This window comes from Peromyscus leucopus, chromosome 5 (assembly GCF_004664715.2).
Source record: "Peromyscus leucopus breed LL Stock chromosome 5, UCI_PerLeu_2.1, whole genome shotgun sequence".
In the NCBI taxonomy this organism is placed as follows: Eukaryota; Metazoa; Chordata; class Mammalia; order Rodentia; family Cricetidae; genus Peromyscus; species Peromyscus leucopus.
The window spans coordinates 31,312,836-31,330,926 of NC_051067.1; the positions used below are offsets into that span (position 1 = coordinate 31,312,836).

Below are 18,091 nucleotides of genomic sequence, written 5' to 3' on the forward strand. Positions count from 1 at the left end.
TGGTTCTCTGCAAGAGCAACAAGTGATCATAGTCACTGAACTTCTTCCACAAATATTTTTAACCATTTAGTTTAATATTTTAAGGCCCTTCATTAAGAATTCCTGATTACTGTTAAAACTTTGTTATCCAGTCTATACCATTCAATGTCTGCTAGCTGAGAGTTTGGGAATGCTAGCTCACCTCAGTTAATGATTAAAATTCTTCATAGGACTAAACTACAAATTTAAAAATGAATATCAGAGATAATTTGTTCACACCTAAATTTGTATGTACAACTCTAGTGTCACATTAATGTTTTAGTGTACTTACATTACTTTCGATACTTTGTCATAAGACTAGATATCCACTAAATAGATTTGTACCATAGATCAATAGAGTGTGGGATAATAATACACTTAGATTTTGGTGGTCAGAATTGATGGTAGTGTTGAGAGCTTGTGAGTGTAACTTGTGCCAATGGATAGGGATGCAGGTACATTCCAAAGATTGCTTTCTTTAAACATCTTCTAAAATAATGAAATTCTGTTGTTCCTACTCAAAAGGAGGCAATCATTTTGTTAAACTTTCTTTGCTATAGACTTTAGCAATATGGTGAGACACAGTCTTTTTCTTACAATATTTGTTATGGTACCAAGTGAAACATAAATAAATAAAGTCATAGGAAAATGACTTTATTAACATTAAACATGTTAACAGTACATTTTTTAAAAGCAAGGTAATAATGCAATAATGTTCATGATACATTAGAGAGTATCCACATCCAACAGTGGACCTAATCTCCACCAGAGCTTCAAAGCAAGGAGTACTGTGACTGGTACTCAGGACACTTCTAGCAACTGTCCCATCACCTTCAATGGCTCTTAGGAAACAGTCAAGCTATTGGGAAGTGTGGCATGCATTTGCAATTGAAGGAAACTCTAAACTTTCATATAGAACTTAGTGAAAATTAAGATATATACTTTGATTGATTGATTGGTTGGTTGGTTGGTTGTTGTTGTTCAAACTGTATGCCTTCCTGAATTTATCCACAGACCTTGAAAATCCTTGGTTAGATTCAATATAATTCATTTTGTTAGGTAACTTGACATTGTGAGATATTTGATCGCACTGTGAACCCCTGAGACTGTTTTAATAAAATCAATCTTGAATCAGGGAGCAGAACCAGAAAAATAGTTGACAGAAATTAGCTATAGAGAATGCAGAGGAGCCAGGAATATGAACAGAGAGATGCACAGGAAAGAATAGGAAGAGACTTGGGAGTATTGTGGTCCTTTTTGTTTGGGGTGGCTGGAGAGATGCTCTCCTGCTGGACATCCAGCTAAAAAGGAAGGCCAGCTGGTTGCTTCTTGGTCTCTTTGAGATAACAGGTTTTCACCCCAATATCTGACTCCCAAGTCTTTATTGATAAATAGAATGATAGAGACTTAGTTAAAAACAATTTGGCTCATTATTTCTGTAGATCTACAAAATAATTTCTGTGAGGTTTGCTGTAAAGAAACTGGATAGTTTCTTCAAGTATTGTTTTCTCATACAGAAATCATGATAGATTTTCTACCTCATAAGCCACTATAAAAAAACATCACAGAAGGGATGTCTAATTTTAATCATTGAAGTTGCAAATTTGTGTCTTTTTTTCTTTTTCTTCTCCTCCCACTCTTTCCATGTAGCTATGGCTGGCATCAAACTCTTGCCCCTCCTGCCTTAGCCTCCAAGTATTGAGGTTACAAGTGTATACCACTACACCTGTCTCACAAAATAGTGGTTTTAGTTTAGTATTTATTTTATAATAATTTTAATTAAAACAAAGCCTGGTTAATTTATATTTTACTTGCAAAAGCAATTCAGGACAGATTTTAGGGAATAGACTGAATATTGTTGGAGAATACAAAAGTAGCTGGGATTCATGACTCAAGCATTAGCACTGAAGTGGAAAAGAAAAACACCAACATTTTAGAAATGAAGATTCCCAAACATCACCTCATGGGGCCACTGATCTTCCTTATGTTAGTAATAGTAAGGGACCACAATGAAATTGGCTTCCCGAGAAGAAGGTGAACCCCTCATAGGATGCTCAGACTTTGCAATGTAATAAAAAGCACAGCACCCTATGTTCTTTGACTCTTTTTTTTTAATTTTATAATTTAATTTAATTTTACATATCAGCCACGGATTCCCCTGTCCTCCCCCCTCCCGCCCCCCCTTCCCCATCCCATCCCCCATTCCCATCTCCTCCAGGGCAAAGAGTCCCCTGGGGATTCAGCTCAACCTGGTAGATTCAGTCTAGGCAGGTCCAGTCCCCTCCTCCCAGGCTGAGCAAAGTATCCCTGCATAAGCCCCAGGTTCCAAACAGCCAGCTCATGCAGCAAGGACAGGTCCTGGTCCCACTGCCTGGGGGCCTCCCAAACAGTTCAAGCTAATCACCTGTCTCACTTATCCAGAGGGCCTGATCCAGTTGGGGACTCCTCAGCTATTGGTTCATAGTTTATACGTTTCTATTAGTTTGGCTATTTGTCCCTGTGCTTTTTCCAACCTTGGTCTCAACAATTCTTGCTCATACAGAACCCTCCTCTTTCTCACCAATTGGATTCCTGGAGCTCCACCTGGGGCCTGGCCGTGGATCTCTGCATCTGCTTCTATCAGTCATTGGATGAGATTTCTATCACAGTTAGGTTGTTTGGCCATCCTATCACCAGAGTAGGTCAGTTCGGGCTTTCTCTCAACTACTGCAAGTAGTCTATTGTGGAGGTATCTTCTGGGGACCTCTCTAGCACTTTGCTTTTTCCTATTTTCATGTGGTCTTCATATATCATGGTCTCTTATTGCTTGTTCTCCCTCTCTGTTCTTGATCCAGCTGGGATCTCCCACTCCCCTAAGCTTCTTTCCCTCGAACCTTGCCCTTCATTACCCCCACTCATGTCCAGGTTTTTCATGTAGATCTCATCTATTTCTCTGTTGTTGGGCAATCCCTGTGTCTTTCTTAGGGTCCTCTTTACTAGGTAGCCTCCCTGGAGTTGTGAGTAGCAGTCTAGTCATCTTTGTTTTACATCTAGTATCCTCCTATGAGTGAGTACATACCATGTTTGTCTTTCTGAGTCTGGGTTACCTCACTCAGGATGATTTGCCCTCAAACCTCATGATGTCATTGTTTTTCTCTGCTGAGTAGTACTCCATTGTGTATATGTACCACATTTTATTTATCCATTCTTCAGTTGAAGGGCATCTGTTCTTTGACTCTTATTGGTACCTTTCAGTATGCTTTTATTTGCAAAAAATGTAAATTCATGAAATCATTTTTTATTGAACAGATATTTTGGTGCCTTGTTTACTAAGCATTCCAAAATGTTGGGAATGGAACAGGTAGAAAAAGGCAGTGGAGGGGTGGTGCCTCATAGCCTTTAGAGCATTGTACATTGTAGGGTTTTTAACCTTGTCCAGTATAAGTCCCATGAAAACCCTTAATTGATGTATATCTTAATTTACCTTTGAGTTTATAAAGCTGAACAAAGATTTCACTTCTGTTTCTGGCTGGAATTTTTAACATATGAATGTATTTCTGACTTGTAATTATAAATGTTTTTAAACAAAACTGTAACTGCAACAAGGTAAGAAAAATATTCAAAATTGTGTGTGGATGCAGCCCTTGATCCTGGCTTGGAGAATTTCACTGTAGGCTCAGAGCACAGCACACAGTGGCTAAGCCATGTTCAACTGGTACTGTCTTCTGCTCAGCCATAGCCATGGCTGTCTCCCTAGAGCCCTTGGTAAGCTGTAGACGTATAGACTGAATGCATATAATAGTATCTACTCACATGTATGTAAACTCAGGACTCTCCAGTCCTGAAACATAGCCACTACTGAAACATACATGGCCAATGTGCTTTTTCCTCGTGCTGCTCATTCTTAATCACCAACCCAAACCCCACACATCACTGCTGCTACTAGAACAACTTGTACCTCATATTCACTTCCTCATGGCTATTTCCTCCATGAGCTTCTCTTTGATTTTCTTTTTAAGTCTCAGAGTGCCATGACCACACTTTGTAACCTCACCAATGAGTCCCTGCAGTATCCTTTTGTATCTTTTTCCTGCTCTTATTCATCTATACCCACAAAAGAACAAGCAGAATAGCAGGAGGCAGGGTTCTGCTTTCCTACCCTGTGTTTCCTATAACCAGACCTCATTCCCCCAGAGTCAGACCCACACCTGCTTGACTCTACCAGCCCCGGCAAAAGATTTGTACATGGTCCCAGCTATTAAGTACAGGCTAGCTATCCCTACTGACTCCTGTTTACTAGGAACAACTAACTCAAGATGGAAAGCAATGTTTTATTGTTGCTCTCTTTGATTCATAACTTTCTCTGGCAGAGGAGCTGTAAACAGTGCACACTGCGACTACTTGTGTGGTCTGAGACGTTTTCTGCACAAGGCATCTTGAGCTTCTCTTGAAACTTTTGTTAGAGGAAGCATTTTACGTGTCTCTTGGCTTTGTTTTACTGCATTTATTTCTTTCACAGACAAATCACTTTCGTTGAGATGACATGGAATCAGGAAATTTCAAGTAGTTCATTGAGGTGTGTGTGCCCACATGTGTGCATGTGTGTCATCCTCAGACATTCTCCACCTCCCACTGAACCTGGAACTCACTGGTTCTGCTGGACTTGCTAGCCAGAAAGCTGGAAGAATCCTCTTTCTCTACCACTACAATGCTGGTATTACAGGCATAAGGCTACTGCACCCAGACTTTTTATGTGGTTGCTGGAGCTAGAGCTTGGGTTCATATGTTGCACAGCAAATATTTTACCCAGTGAGCCATCTTCCGATTGAGACATTTAAAGTGGAAGTTGCTCCATATGTGGTTTGTTCTGTTATTAGTTGTGTAATGATGTCATTTAGGGTCAAGTACTTCAGGCTTAAAAGCTTCTTACTCATTTTAGTAAGATTTCCTAGCAGCCTCTATATAGCAGGTGCTCATTTGTGTAGTAGAAACAACCAGAAAAGGAAACAGCAGCAGAGCTGTCTTTAGGAGGCCGCAGGCCAGGCTGCCCAAGGAGGCCAGGGTCCAATGGAGTGACTGCTCCAAGTCACAGTGCTCTGGAACTGGTGGGGTGAACACAGCTATTCCAGGTGACCAGATTCAGAAAGGGATCTAGGAAGACAAGAAGGGAGGACTGAGCAGAGGGCAGAGATCACACTGACTTGAGGTAGATACCTCTAGGTAGGCCAGAGGGAGTCAAACTAGGGAGCTGTGGGGTTAGAAGGAGCTGAAGAGGCAAACAACAAATGTGTCTGTCTACAGAGTCTACCATATTGCCATCTTCTGGTTGAGGGGCCTGAAAGGTTAATCCTTATTCATCTTTTTTTTTTTTTTTTACATAGTTGTTTCTTGTTTCAATGAAAATTTCTTTCCTATTGAACTTGCTCAATTTTCTTTACTCCTAGTTTTTGTGTCTTAATTTTTATTGTGAATTTGAATTTTTATTGTGAATTTGATGTTTACATATGTCATTAATTTACATAGTCTTCAAGTACTGTGCAGATATGAGATAATGCAGATAGAAGTCTGTCATCATGGAGCTTACATGTACACAGCTAGGTAATAAATAAGCAGACAGATAAAAGAGTGCAAAGAAGAAGAAATAATAATGTAGATAAATATAGAGGGGATTGGTGCTGGCTTCCTTTAGAGCAGTGGTTCTCAACCCTTTGTGAGGAGGGGGTCACATATCATATATCCTGCCTATCAGATGTTTACATTATAATTCATAACAGTAGCAAAATTAGTCATGGAGTAGCAACAGAAAAAATGTTATGATTGGGGGGTCATCACAAGATGAGGAACTGTATTAAAGGGTCACAGTCTGAGAAGGTGGAGGACTACTGCAGTAGAGGGCTTAAGAGAGCTGAAGGTTAGTGACAGGAGAGCGGAAGGTTAGAGAGGGTGCCTCCATCCACTGGAGAGATGGCAGAGGAAAGACTTCAAGTGGATCAGGCTAGTCTCAATGTGAGAACAGCAAGATGACCAGAGAGGCCAACTGAGTCATGCCTGGATGAGCAGGGAGGGAATCATCTGAATTGGTTGGGACCACTATGTCAGTTTCCATGAAGAGAACATTGGGGAGCTAGGGTGAAGTGGTGAGGAGGCTTAGATCTCTGTGAACTATGAAGGGAAGGAATAGTTGGGTGAGTCCTAAGTGTTGTTTTAGATAGATGCCATTTATATGGAGAGAGGGACAGGGGGACAAGAGCTTTGGGAGGAACATCTTGATTTCAGTTTAACTGAGGTGGTATTCAGCAGACAGTAAGCAGAGCAAAACTTAGTTCTTTGGAGTTGTGTGCATAGTGATGGTGAGATGGTTATTGACCTGCCTAGGGTGTGGGTAGAAGGAGAAAAGCCACCTCTCCCAAACATGCACACTAATCCCTGGGCCTGGAGCAGAGATGTCCTGAACCTGGTAGAACAACATCACAAACTGGAGAGTTGCCACCAATGGAGTGTGAAGAGATCTGGAAGAACATGAGGTCCAGAAGCAGGTGAAGAGCTGTTCTGGAGAGGGAGTTAGGGCAGTGTTTGGTAGACTTGGGCTTTTTCCCTACATTGTTTTCTATCATAGCAGTCTGCTTAAGTGTTTTCTTTAGCATGTGAAGTAAGACGCTGCTCACCGAGTCACCATGCCTCTGAAAAATAAAGCTCTTTTTTTTTTTAATGACTCTAGTCAACATTTAGAATATGTATGTTTTACTTTACAGTGATGCAAAAATATAAGCATTCAGCAGAATCTGAACTTTAAATGTTGAGTTTAGGTCTTCATTGAGCTAGTAATATAGGCCCTGCATCCTATGTATAAAGCACAGGGGGCCCTAAAATCTCCAGAGGAAACCATTTGCTGAGCTAGGATGTGCAGTAGGTATGGCAGATTATCTGCACTTTCAGTTGATAGTGTGTTTCAAGGGTGAGTTGGTCATCAAATTCTAAGTCCTGGGGCATCAGTGTTGAGAATATAGGAAAGTATAACTATAGTTTTAATTCAGAGGTCAGAAAGCTCTTCCTATAATGGGCCAGATAATACTCTCAGGTTGTGGGAATTCCATTCTATGGAACAAATTCATTCAGCCTAGTGATTGTAGCATGAAAACAACTGTGAAAAACATGAAAAAGAGTGAATGTGGCTGTGTCCTATAAAACTTTATTTCATAGTGGGCAGCTGGCCAGATTTCGCCCATGGGCTGTAACTCTCCAGACCTCTAGTGTTTTGAGACTCATACATTTAACCTTTCAAAGTTGAAGCTATAAAGTACTGTTTTGACTGGCATGGACATTTAATTTGTTACTTTATGTGAAAAGTACTTTTTAAACAATTGTCTTTTTTATAAACTAATCTTATTATACAAAATTTTGACTACCAAATGTATGCATTCTTTTTCATGGAGTTATATGAAAAAAAATGTTTCCAAATTGCTGTCAGGCAGCCATCCTTCCCCATCATCCCCTGCAGCATAGGCTACTGTCATCCTAACTGCAGTGGATACTTTTCCATGAGCATGTTTTCTGAATGGTGTCCCACTGCTTCTTTCAAGTAGAACAGTTTCCTTCCTGTACTCCAGAGTCTGCAGGGACTCTTGGTTCACTGAGAATAGAACGCGTGTGCTGTGTTCTCTATGTTACATTTACCACGCCACTCTCTGCTTGCTGTCCCCTTTCTGTTTCAGATGAAGTGCTTACCTGTTCTTCTACCTGAATCATGTGTTCATTCAAACTGCTTAGAATGATGTCTGCCCCACACTGAGGACTTAAATAACACTGTTATTGTTTTAATAGAGCCGTTGACACTCCTGTCCTGAGGCCTTTTCAGTGTGTGTTCCCATCAACACAGGGCCAGGGCTTTTCCTAAGAACAAAGCCCTCTGTGTGCAGACTATTCTGCAGAAACATAATAGCCTTTTCAAAATATGGTGTTTGGACATTTGGATCTGCAAGTAATGATTTTGGACCCTCAATTATACACAAAATTAATTCAAGATAATTATAGAAATAAATGTAAGGGACTAATTTATAAACATAGAATAGAACATATGAGTATACATTCATTTTTAGCTTATGCAAATTATTCCTAAATATAACATAAAAAGCATACATAACAAAGAAAAACAGATAAATTAGACGTTTTCAGGTTATGTATCTGTCAGGGGACTTGTGCCGGAATGTTGAAGAGACCATCACAGCCCAGTAAGAAAATGATAAGGAGCCCAGCTTTAAAAAATGGGCAAAGGATTCAACAGACATTAATGGTCATTAGGTGCATGAGAAGCTCCTCAATGTCCTTAATCCCAGAAAATGCATATCAAGACCACAGTGAGAAAGCACTTTAGACCACAAGCGTGACTATAACCTAAGACCACAAAACTTGTTGGTTAGGATGTGAGGAGATCTGAACCCTTATCTGTATTAGTGAATGAGAGTGTGAAATGATGCGGCAACTTTTGAAAAACATAAACATGGTGTGGCCACATACCCCAGCACCTGTACACCTAGGTAACTGTATCTAAGATAGAAGAAAACAGTAAGAGAAGGAAGCTAGTTGCAGAAGCCCACATACTTTGTAATCTCATTCTTGAGAAACATGTACAGTAGGTAAATGGATAAAGGAAAAAGAAGAGTGATCAGTGACTGTTCAGGACTGAGTGGGAGCTGGGAGCTGAGGAATGACTACTGATAGCTACAGAGTGTTTTGAGAGTGATAAAAATGTTCTGAAGTAAGATGGTAATTATGATTGCATAATGCTGTGAATTATGAAAACTATTAAATTGTAAACTTTAAAATGGCAAGTTTTATAGTATCTCTATAAACTACTTTATAGTACATTTTATATATCTCTATAAAGTATTATTTAAATAGAATAAAATGGACTGAGAATGGTGATGCATACTTTTAATCTCAGCACTTGGAGGTAGGGGCAGGTGGACTTCTGTGAATTTGGGGCTAGCCTAGTCTACATATAGTAATCCAGGTCAGCCAGGGCTATTTAGTGTGACCCTGACAAAATAAATTAAAAAATAATAAAATAAAATGCTGGAAAAATGGCTCAATTTGTAAGAGTGTTTGCTTTGCAAGCAAGAGGACCTCAGTTCAAATCTCCTGCATCTATGTAAAAGCTGGGTATGGTCATGTATACCTGTAATACTAGTGTTGTGGAATAGGGAATCAACAGATTTTGCTAGTCAGTAGACCTAGTTCCATACACGAGTTTCAGGTGTACTCTGTCTCAGGAAGTAAGGTGGGTAGCCATAGGGGAAGACATATAGCATCCTCTTTAGGCCTCTACCTGGTGTCTGCACCCATATATGTGTGCACACAACAGGCACATACACAATGGGTATAAAATGGCCTTACTTTTACTTCTGTGGCTTTTTAGACATTGTGAATGAAATACACATTTTTTCTTTTTAATTTCTTGGCTACCCCCAAAGCTTTACATACAGCCCCAGGTAATATGGATGTAGTAAATTGGAGTCCTTAAGGAGCAGTTGATCAGCTTCTTGACAGTGTCATATACCCATATATATATACCATGGCTTCTGTCCAAGGGGTACCTACTGGCCAGGAAATAATGAAAGCCAATGGTCTTACTTACCCTATTGAGATGTTTTTCCACATGAAGACTAAGGTAATTCATACTACAATGATATGTCAGTGATAAGGTTTTCATCTCATTATTTTAAAAGATTTAAAATAAGTTTCAATTACTTATCATGTGTGGAAGTTATGTAAGAAATAAACCTAGAAATCACATGTTCCTAGGTTGGGGTTTTTTGTTTGCTTTTCTGTTTTTAATCAGCTTGACACAGACTACAGTTATCTGAGAAAAGGAACCCAAATTGAGAAAATGCCTCCATAAGATTGCTTATAGATAAATCAGTAATATTGTTAACTTGATTAATGATTGATGTGGGCTAGCCTAGCTTACTGTGGGCAGTGCCAACTCTGGACTTTTGATCCTGTGTTGTATAAGAAAGAAGAATAAGTAAGACTTAGACATCAAGCCAGTAAGCAGCATTCCTTTGTGGCTTCTGCCTCAGCTCCCACTTCTAGGTTCCTGCCTTGAGTTCCTGGCTTGACTTTCCTCTATGATGGGCTGTGATTGGAATGTGTGAGCCAGATAAACTCTCTCCTTCCCAGGTTGCTTTTAGTTATATTCTTTACCACAAAGATAGAAACCTAACTGAGAACATACCTGTTTCCTTTTAAAAACCATTTTGAAAAACTGGAATATGTTGAATTACATCTCAGTACCCTCATTGAAATCAGTTCATATACACATTAGCAATTTGCTACAACCACTGTCATTGTGCTGTTTAAGAAATAAAATTATATACTTCATAGATACTATAGTTATTTTTGTGCCCTTATTTTTTTTTAAAAGAGTCCTTTTAAAAGTCAACTATGAGCCGGGCGTTGGTGGCGCACGCCTTTAATCCCAGCACTCGGGAGGCAGAGCCAGGCGGATCTCTGTGAGTTCGAGGCCAGCCTGGGCTACCAAGTGAGCTCCAGGAAAGGCGCAAAGCTACACAGAGAAACCCTGTCTCGAAAAACCAAAAAAAAAAAAAAAAAAAAGTCAACTATGGTATAAAGTACTTGTTCTCAGTGTTTGGTACACAAACATCAACCAGGGCCCATTCAAGCCATGAATTTTTTTAGACCCCTAAGAATTTGGTTTAAACTGAATTTTTAATGAATACTTTTTGAAGAAGAGAGCATTGCCCCATCATGCAAAGCACCTCAGGGATCCAGCTGGAATGCTGAGGAAACACAAGGTGTTAAATTGTCACAAGTGCTGAATGGATATTGACATAGTCTTCAGCTGTTTGATACTGGAAGAACGTTATCTCCACATTGGAAATTCTCTTAGGAAATTAACACTTACTGTCTTCTAAACAGCATAAAATCCCAGGATGTGAAACTGTTGTGTGATGATATTGTGTTTGCTGAAATATTGTGCACGCTAATAAACTTATCTGGGGTCAGAGAACAGAACAGCTACAATATTAAACATAGAGGATAGGCAGTGGTAGCACACACCTTTAATCCTAGCATTCCAGAGGCAGAGATCTACCTGAATCTCTGTGTGTTCAAGGATACAGCCAAGCATGGTGACTCATGCCTTTAATCCCAGAAAGTGAGCCTTTAATCCCAGGGAGTGATGGCAGAAAGCAGAAAGGTATATAAGGCATGAAGACCAGGAACTAGAAGCTTTTGGCTGGTTAAGCTTTTGGGCTTTTGAGCAGCACAGTTCAGCTGAGATTCATTCTGGATGAGGACTTCCAGATTTCCTCAGGCTTCCAGTCTGAGGAAACAGAATCAGCTGAGGAATTGGCAAGGTGAGGAAGTTGTGGCTTGTTCTGTTTCTCTGATCTTCCAGCTTTCACCCCAATACCTGGCTCTAGGTTTGTTTTTTATTAATAAGACCATTTACGATTCCTCCTACACTGTTGTGCATATCACCCTAGCCAGTATCCCTCACTGATGGCCTTTAGTGCAGCTCATCTTTGTCTTCTCTTTCCAGATTTCCTTTGACTTAGCAGAGTACACTGCAGATGTTGATGGAGTTGGCACCTTGCGACTTCTGGATGCAATCAAAACTTGTGGCCTTATAAATTCTGTGAAGTTCTACCAGGCCTCGACAAGTGAACTGTATGGAAAAGTACAGGAAATACCCCAGAAGGAGACCACACCTTTCTATCCAAGGTCACCCTATGGTAAGGACACATGTGCCCAGCTGCATGAAATGCTCTCTGCAGGTGTGGGGATGTTTCTGGTTTCATTCTGCACATGTGTCATAGCTGAAGTCATTTGGGTGTGAGATTGACATTTAGATAGACTAAAGTGTCTGGACTTGTTGGGAAACATACCGTATGCATTATTGCCATTGTCTCTGGGTGAATTAGCACCTCATTCACCAGTCCTTGTTTATCCAACCTTTCTACACAAATCACTTTAAATGGAAATTAGACCCAATAGGACTCTTTTCCCAAGCTGCTTAGAGATTTGCTGGAGCTACGAGCTTTTGTGTTTACTTGTTTGTTTTGTAATTTTCCCTATGAAAATTTCTTGGAGCTCAAACCTAGGAGAAAAAGACAGACTTATATGTACCATATTTGTAAAGAAGATATTAATGAAAGACATATTTGATAACATTTTATTTTATTTATCTTTGGTTTTTCAAGACAGGGTTTCTCTGTGCCATTTTGGTGCCTGTCTTGGATCTCGCTCTGTAGACCAGGCTGGTCTGGGACTCACAGAGATCCACCTGGCTCTGCCTCCCGAGTGCTGGCATTAAAGGCATGTGCCACTGCTGCCCGGCGATAACATTTTAAAACAGTTTGAATATTAAGATCCCAAATATTTTTTTATCTCATTATCTAAAAGTGTGTATGTATGCATGTGCGCAAGTGTACATGCCCATACACACATATGGGGAGGGGGGACAGAGACAGACAGTGACAGACACTTTGAAAGAGACAGAGGTAAGAAAGATGAACTTTATATATTGTATAGTATAGTTGAATAAAATGAGATGCTTCAGGAATTAATTATAAATGTTATAAAGTAAGAATTTTATTTCTCAATGCACATGATTAGTTGGCACACAGTGTTTTGGCTTGGTATTCATATTAGTCATTTTGATGCATTAGAGATAATATTTTGTCAGTTATTACTGTTTAAGGTGAATGAAAAGCATGGTCCTTTAGACTAAACTTTGTCTTTAAAAAATTATTCCAACAGGAGCAGCCAAACTCTATGCCTATTGGATCGTGGTGAACTTTCGTGAGGCATATAATCTCTTTGCGGTGAATGGCATTCTCTTCAATCATGAGAGTCCTAGAAGAGGTCAGTGAATACATTACCAAAGGAGAATTTAACTTTAATAACAGAAAAGGGTATATGTATATTCTGTTGATGTTCTATAGATTGAAAAAGTTTATGTCTACTTCTGTTGTAAATGTCTGTGGTAAATGAAAAATATAAATCCAGCTTTAATTTATAAGAACTTTTTAAAGTTCTATGTCAAGCTGGACTGTGTACCAAATTTACTAGTTTCATTAGTAGTTTTAAACCAAGAACTGGGAAATTTCTGTGTAAATGCAAAGAATGAGAGATAAAGTGCTGGTGGTTTCTATCATTCATTATTGTTTACTTAGACTCAACCAGTTGAAAAGTATCTTCTCTTTAAATTCCATTAGAAAGACATCAGAAATTATCATTTCTAGAATGTATTCTAAAATCAATTTGAAATAAGTTCTTAAGTATTATTCGTTTTGTTTGTTTGTTTTCCCGAAAACTGTATTTGCTTGCATGGGCTTAGTTATCATTGAGACTATTGGCAATATAATTTCTCTGTTTACAATATTAGGTTTTAAGTAAGAAAATGTATATCCCCACCATTACTTCTGATTTAATGAAACATGAGAAATATTAGCCAAGCTGGGTGAGTTCTGATGGGACTAGAACCCACAATATCATTCTTTACAAAGTAAAACTTATTTGTATAATCTAAATCAAAGATATTTTATTAAGTTTAATGGCCATTTAGTCTTAGAGTGTGAGAAAGAATAAGAAGCCCAATATTATAAGTTGCTTCTTGCCCAACAACCAGTAATACTTGTAACTATTTCAGTGAAATTTTATGTGACTATATACTCACCTAATTAAATCAACAAGTCATAGAGAATGATTAAAGTGACATGTTTATTAAGGTATCTTTAGCATCACATTTTTATTTTATAATTGCCTAAGTTAACAATTCCGTGATGGGCTGTTAAGGTATGGATGCCAACCTGTCATCTCTGATGTGTCTCTCTCTGTCTCTGTCTTTCTGTCTCTCTCTGACACACACACACACACACACACACACACACACACACACCCCATATCTTCATATCTTTAATTAGTGTTCTGGGTATTTCTGATAAGGGGAAGTGGAAAGATAGAAGGGTTTTATTTTTCCCTTGCAGTATCTGGTGTGTACAGCAGCGTAGGGTGGGGTATTGGACCACTTTAGGAATCTACTCGGTAATGGAAATCCTGTCACTTTCCTCACAAACATGCTTGTGTATTTTTATTGGGTTTCTGTATTTTTTTTTCCTCTTCAACCTGACCCATCCCTCCTACACTCCACAAAAAAATGTAAAAGTTAATTGCTGTAAGTCAGGTTAAGAGAGAAAAAAGTGTTCTTAGATTGTACAGTAAAAAGATAATTTAAATATCATGTCTCTGCTAGTCCTCTATTTGTACCCTATAATTGAAGCCTTTTTCATCATTATTGTTTATTTCCTGACTTTTAAAAGATAATATTTATGAATTTTGAGGAAAAATTTAAAATGTTGAGAGGTAAAGAAAAAGTTTCTTCCCTCATTTTCTTACTTAAAACCTAATATTGTAAACAGAGAAATTATATTGCCAATAGTCTCAATGATAACTAAGCCCATGCAAGCAAATACAGTTTTCGGGAAAACAAACAAACAAAACGAATAATACTTAAGAACTTATTTCAAATTGATTTTAGAATACATTCTAGAAATGATAATTTCTGATGTCTTTCTAATGGAATTTAAAGAGAAGATACTTTTCAACTGGTTGAGTCTAAGTAAACAATAATGAATGATAGAAACCACCAGCACTTTATCTCTCATTCTTTGCATTTACACAGATGTCCAACCAAGTATGTTTATGTTGCTCATATGTAGCACCTACTACATTGTTTCCTATCACCAGAGCTACTATTAATATTTCCAGAGATGCCCTTCATGCTTTCAGACCTGCAAAGATAGTTATCCTTTATGTCATTCTGCAACTTGGGTGTGTAGTAGATAACTGTTCTGTGTATGACCTTGAAGCACTGTCTCTAGGGATGCAGCAGGTAACTGGTCTACTTGCCTATGACCTTGAAGTACATGCCTCTGGGGCATGTCCTCTTGGCTACCCTTAAGACATAAGATGCAAGTAGGCACTGTCCTCTTCATTCCCTCATGGGACTTGGATGCAGGACTGACTCAGACGGCCAGAACATTGTGAGACTTTGTCCCAGCATTCCAGAACCTGTGACAGTTCTGTTCTGTACAATGAGTTTTTCTCCCCTAATAAATTTCTTTGCCCTCTAAGCAGACTCCATGCATTTCTTGCATTATGGTTGTCTGTTAAATATTTGTTAGACTTGATCTTGAGCATCATGATAGCTTAGCAGGTGAAGGCTCTTGCTTTAGAAACCTTAAGACCTGAGTTTGATCCATCTGATATACCTTGATGAGCATTATACACTTTTAAAATTCTTACTATGTACAGCTGCAGCTTAGGATGGTACTGAAGGTGACTTCATTCATTCATTCCCACAGTGGAAGTGGAGACCTCACCTTCAAAAATTGTCCTCCAACCTCCTGTGCTATGACATACTTGTGTCTGCCTGTGCATACATACACAGACACAGATAGACAGACAGACAGACACACACGGACTGAAATAAAAATTACCAAAAAAGTTATCACATTAAGATTATTAAATTAAATAAAACTTGACCTTGTTGTATATGCCATTTTATTGCTTTATTACATATACAGAAATCAGTGGTATTCCATTTTTAAACTCAATTTATATAATCAAATTATAAAAAGTAGAAATATGAATATATGTTAATACTAGCTTTGATAAAACTTGTGAAATCTAATATATACAGCATTTTTAAAACTTGAAAATTAAAATAAATGTAATTAATATGAAAGTAATTGTTTTAAAGATTAAGCATTGTTTTCAGAGGAGACATTTGTGCTAGACTGAAACTATCTTAGATGAGGACTATACTGTGTTTTTATATCTCTAGCATCTAAAGACATACCATTGTGCTAATAGGCATTAGGTAAATATTTTTAAAGAAAGAATGAGTATCTGCTATTTCAATAAAACTTTACTGACTTAAATTTAGAATATCAGAATTAGAAAACAGTAAAAAAAAATTATAGGAGAATTTTTAATGAATGTTGTTTTAATGGTTCCACACATATAGTAATTAAAGCTAACACAAACTATTCATATTAATGATTCAGTCTGATATACCTTTGATGAGCATTATACAGTTTTAAAATTCTTACTATGTACAGCCACAACTTAGGATGGTAGTGAAGGTGACTTCATTTTAGCTTTGCACCCTACTACTACCACAGAGAACACGCACTTTTTCCTTGATGGATCAGTGGAAAACATTGATCTAATCCACAATACAATCACAAGTCCACATTAATAGAACTCAAGCTGATTATTTGGGGAGAGAAATAAATTTTTCTTGCACTGAAAATAAATGGCAACCTCTTTTGATTGCTCATATAATGTTTTATGGTAGTTTATGACTAGAAAAGATATGAAAGAACTAATTTTTTATGTAAAACTTTTCTAGACCAGACTTTGGCAAACTGTGGCTCATGAACCAAGTCCATTTTTTTCACATCTGTGTGTGTGTGTGTGTGTGTGTGTGTGTGTGTGTGTGTTTATAAAGTTTTGTGTGTAAATAAAGTTTTGTTAGAATACAACTATGCTCCTATGCTCCTATGCTCCTAAGTTTACATGGCTATATTCACACCCTAGAATCCTGTATCCTGGAATTACTAAATATTTACTATCTAGGCCTTTAAGGAATATCTAATGGACATCCAAAAAACTTGCAGTGGGGTTTCTCCCAAATAGCAAATTGGTTTTCTAGGGGTTAGTGTCCGAGAGTCAGTCATGTTCAGTAGCCCTACTGTGCTGGGCAGGTAATATTTGGTTGGAACTCTGATGTCCTTTCCTGCTGTACTAAAGAGGCATTGTGCGCTAAAGAAAAGTTAATCATCATCAGTGTGAGACCCAAACAAGCTTTCAGCTGACCAAGACCTGCCCACTATAGCAGCCACCTCCTAAGTTTTGACATTGTCTCATTCTAATTTCATTATATGTCTTTTCTCCATCTCAGCTTTCTGGTTCTGTTTTCTTTTTTTTAGTGCTGTATTTAAAAACACATTTGTGTTGTGAGAACTTTATTATAAATCTAGAGACAGAATCATTGGTGGTTATATTAGACAAATACTTGGAAATAATTGCTAGGGAATAAACCCAATGATCTACCAGCTCTTTCCATTAGGAACAAGTATGTTTATGTTGCTCATATGTAGCACCTACTACAAGCCAGTGAGTAATGGGTAAGATCTTAGCATTGTAGGTCCATAAGACATGAAAATGTATTAGCTTATTCTGTGATCAATTCTTACTATGTGCTATATACTGATATAAATATTAATGGGGTATTCTTATTAATAAGTATCCAATTTTAAAAATAAATATACTATTGCTTAATTTATTTCACAAATTATTCAAATGTGCTTATATATTTGAAAAACTTTTCCCTCTCACATGATTTTATCACACTTGAAATCTTGTATCAACCTTCTTCTTGCAGTGTAAATATGCATCTCTATATATTACATTTGAATTAATACAGTATACCCTTTGCCATGGGTATGGCTGCAATGACCTCCTTTCTTCTGGAGATGCAAATTTACTTATTCTTTGGGAAAAAGGATTGTTTATTCTCTAAGCTATTTAATTTCTAGAAGAAAATTAATATGCCAAATTTTATCTTTATCCTTAGATTTCTTTGAATAGATAGAGTTAGTAAAACTTTGATGCCATAAGGATATTATTTATATAGGCTAAAGCCTTAGGAAAATATGAAAAGATTCTTTGCTTTATTAAAGTATCTCATACATAATGATACTTGAATTTTTTTCAAATACACTATTTACCATTGACTTCATCACCATCAGCAATCCCTACCTGGTCTCACTTCACCATATGGCCCATGGTGATTTCAAATATGAGATCTTTCTGCCTCGGCCTTCCAAGTGCTAGAATTACAGGTGTGTTCCACCGTATCTGCAAATTACTCTTATATTTGAGACTAATCTGCAAATTAAAACATTATAATGAAGTCTGCTTTGTAAATCTAGGAATAATATTTACATTTGCTTTTATTATTAATTGCATGAGAAGGTAAAATAAAAATTTGTCACCTATG

The 18,091-nt window shown here is 37.8% G+C and overlaps 1 protein-coding gene across 2 annotated transcripts in view; it reads left to right on the top strand.

Annotated features, from left to right (window-relative positions):
* Gmds (GDP-mannose 4,6-dehydratase) overlaps positions 1 to 18,091 on the top strand; it is a 547,719-nt gene that overhangs the window by 220,258 nt on the left and 309,370 nt on the right. For both annotated transcript variants that reach the window (XM_037205844.1, XM_028881187.2), the window contains exons 5-6: positions 11,561 to 11,753; positions 12,781 to 12,885. In XM_037205844.1, the coding sequence (XP_037061739.1) occupies positions 11,561 to 11,753; positions 12,781 to 12,885 (298 nt within the window). The remainder of the gene's footprint in view (positions 1 to 11,560; positions 11,754 to 12,780; positions 12,886 to 18,091) is intronic.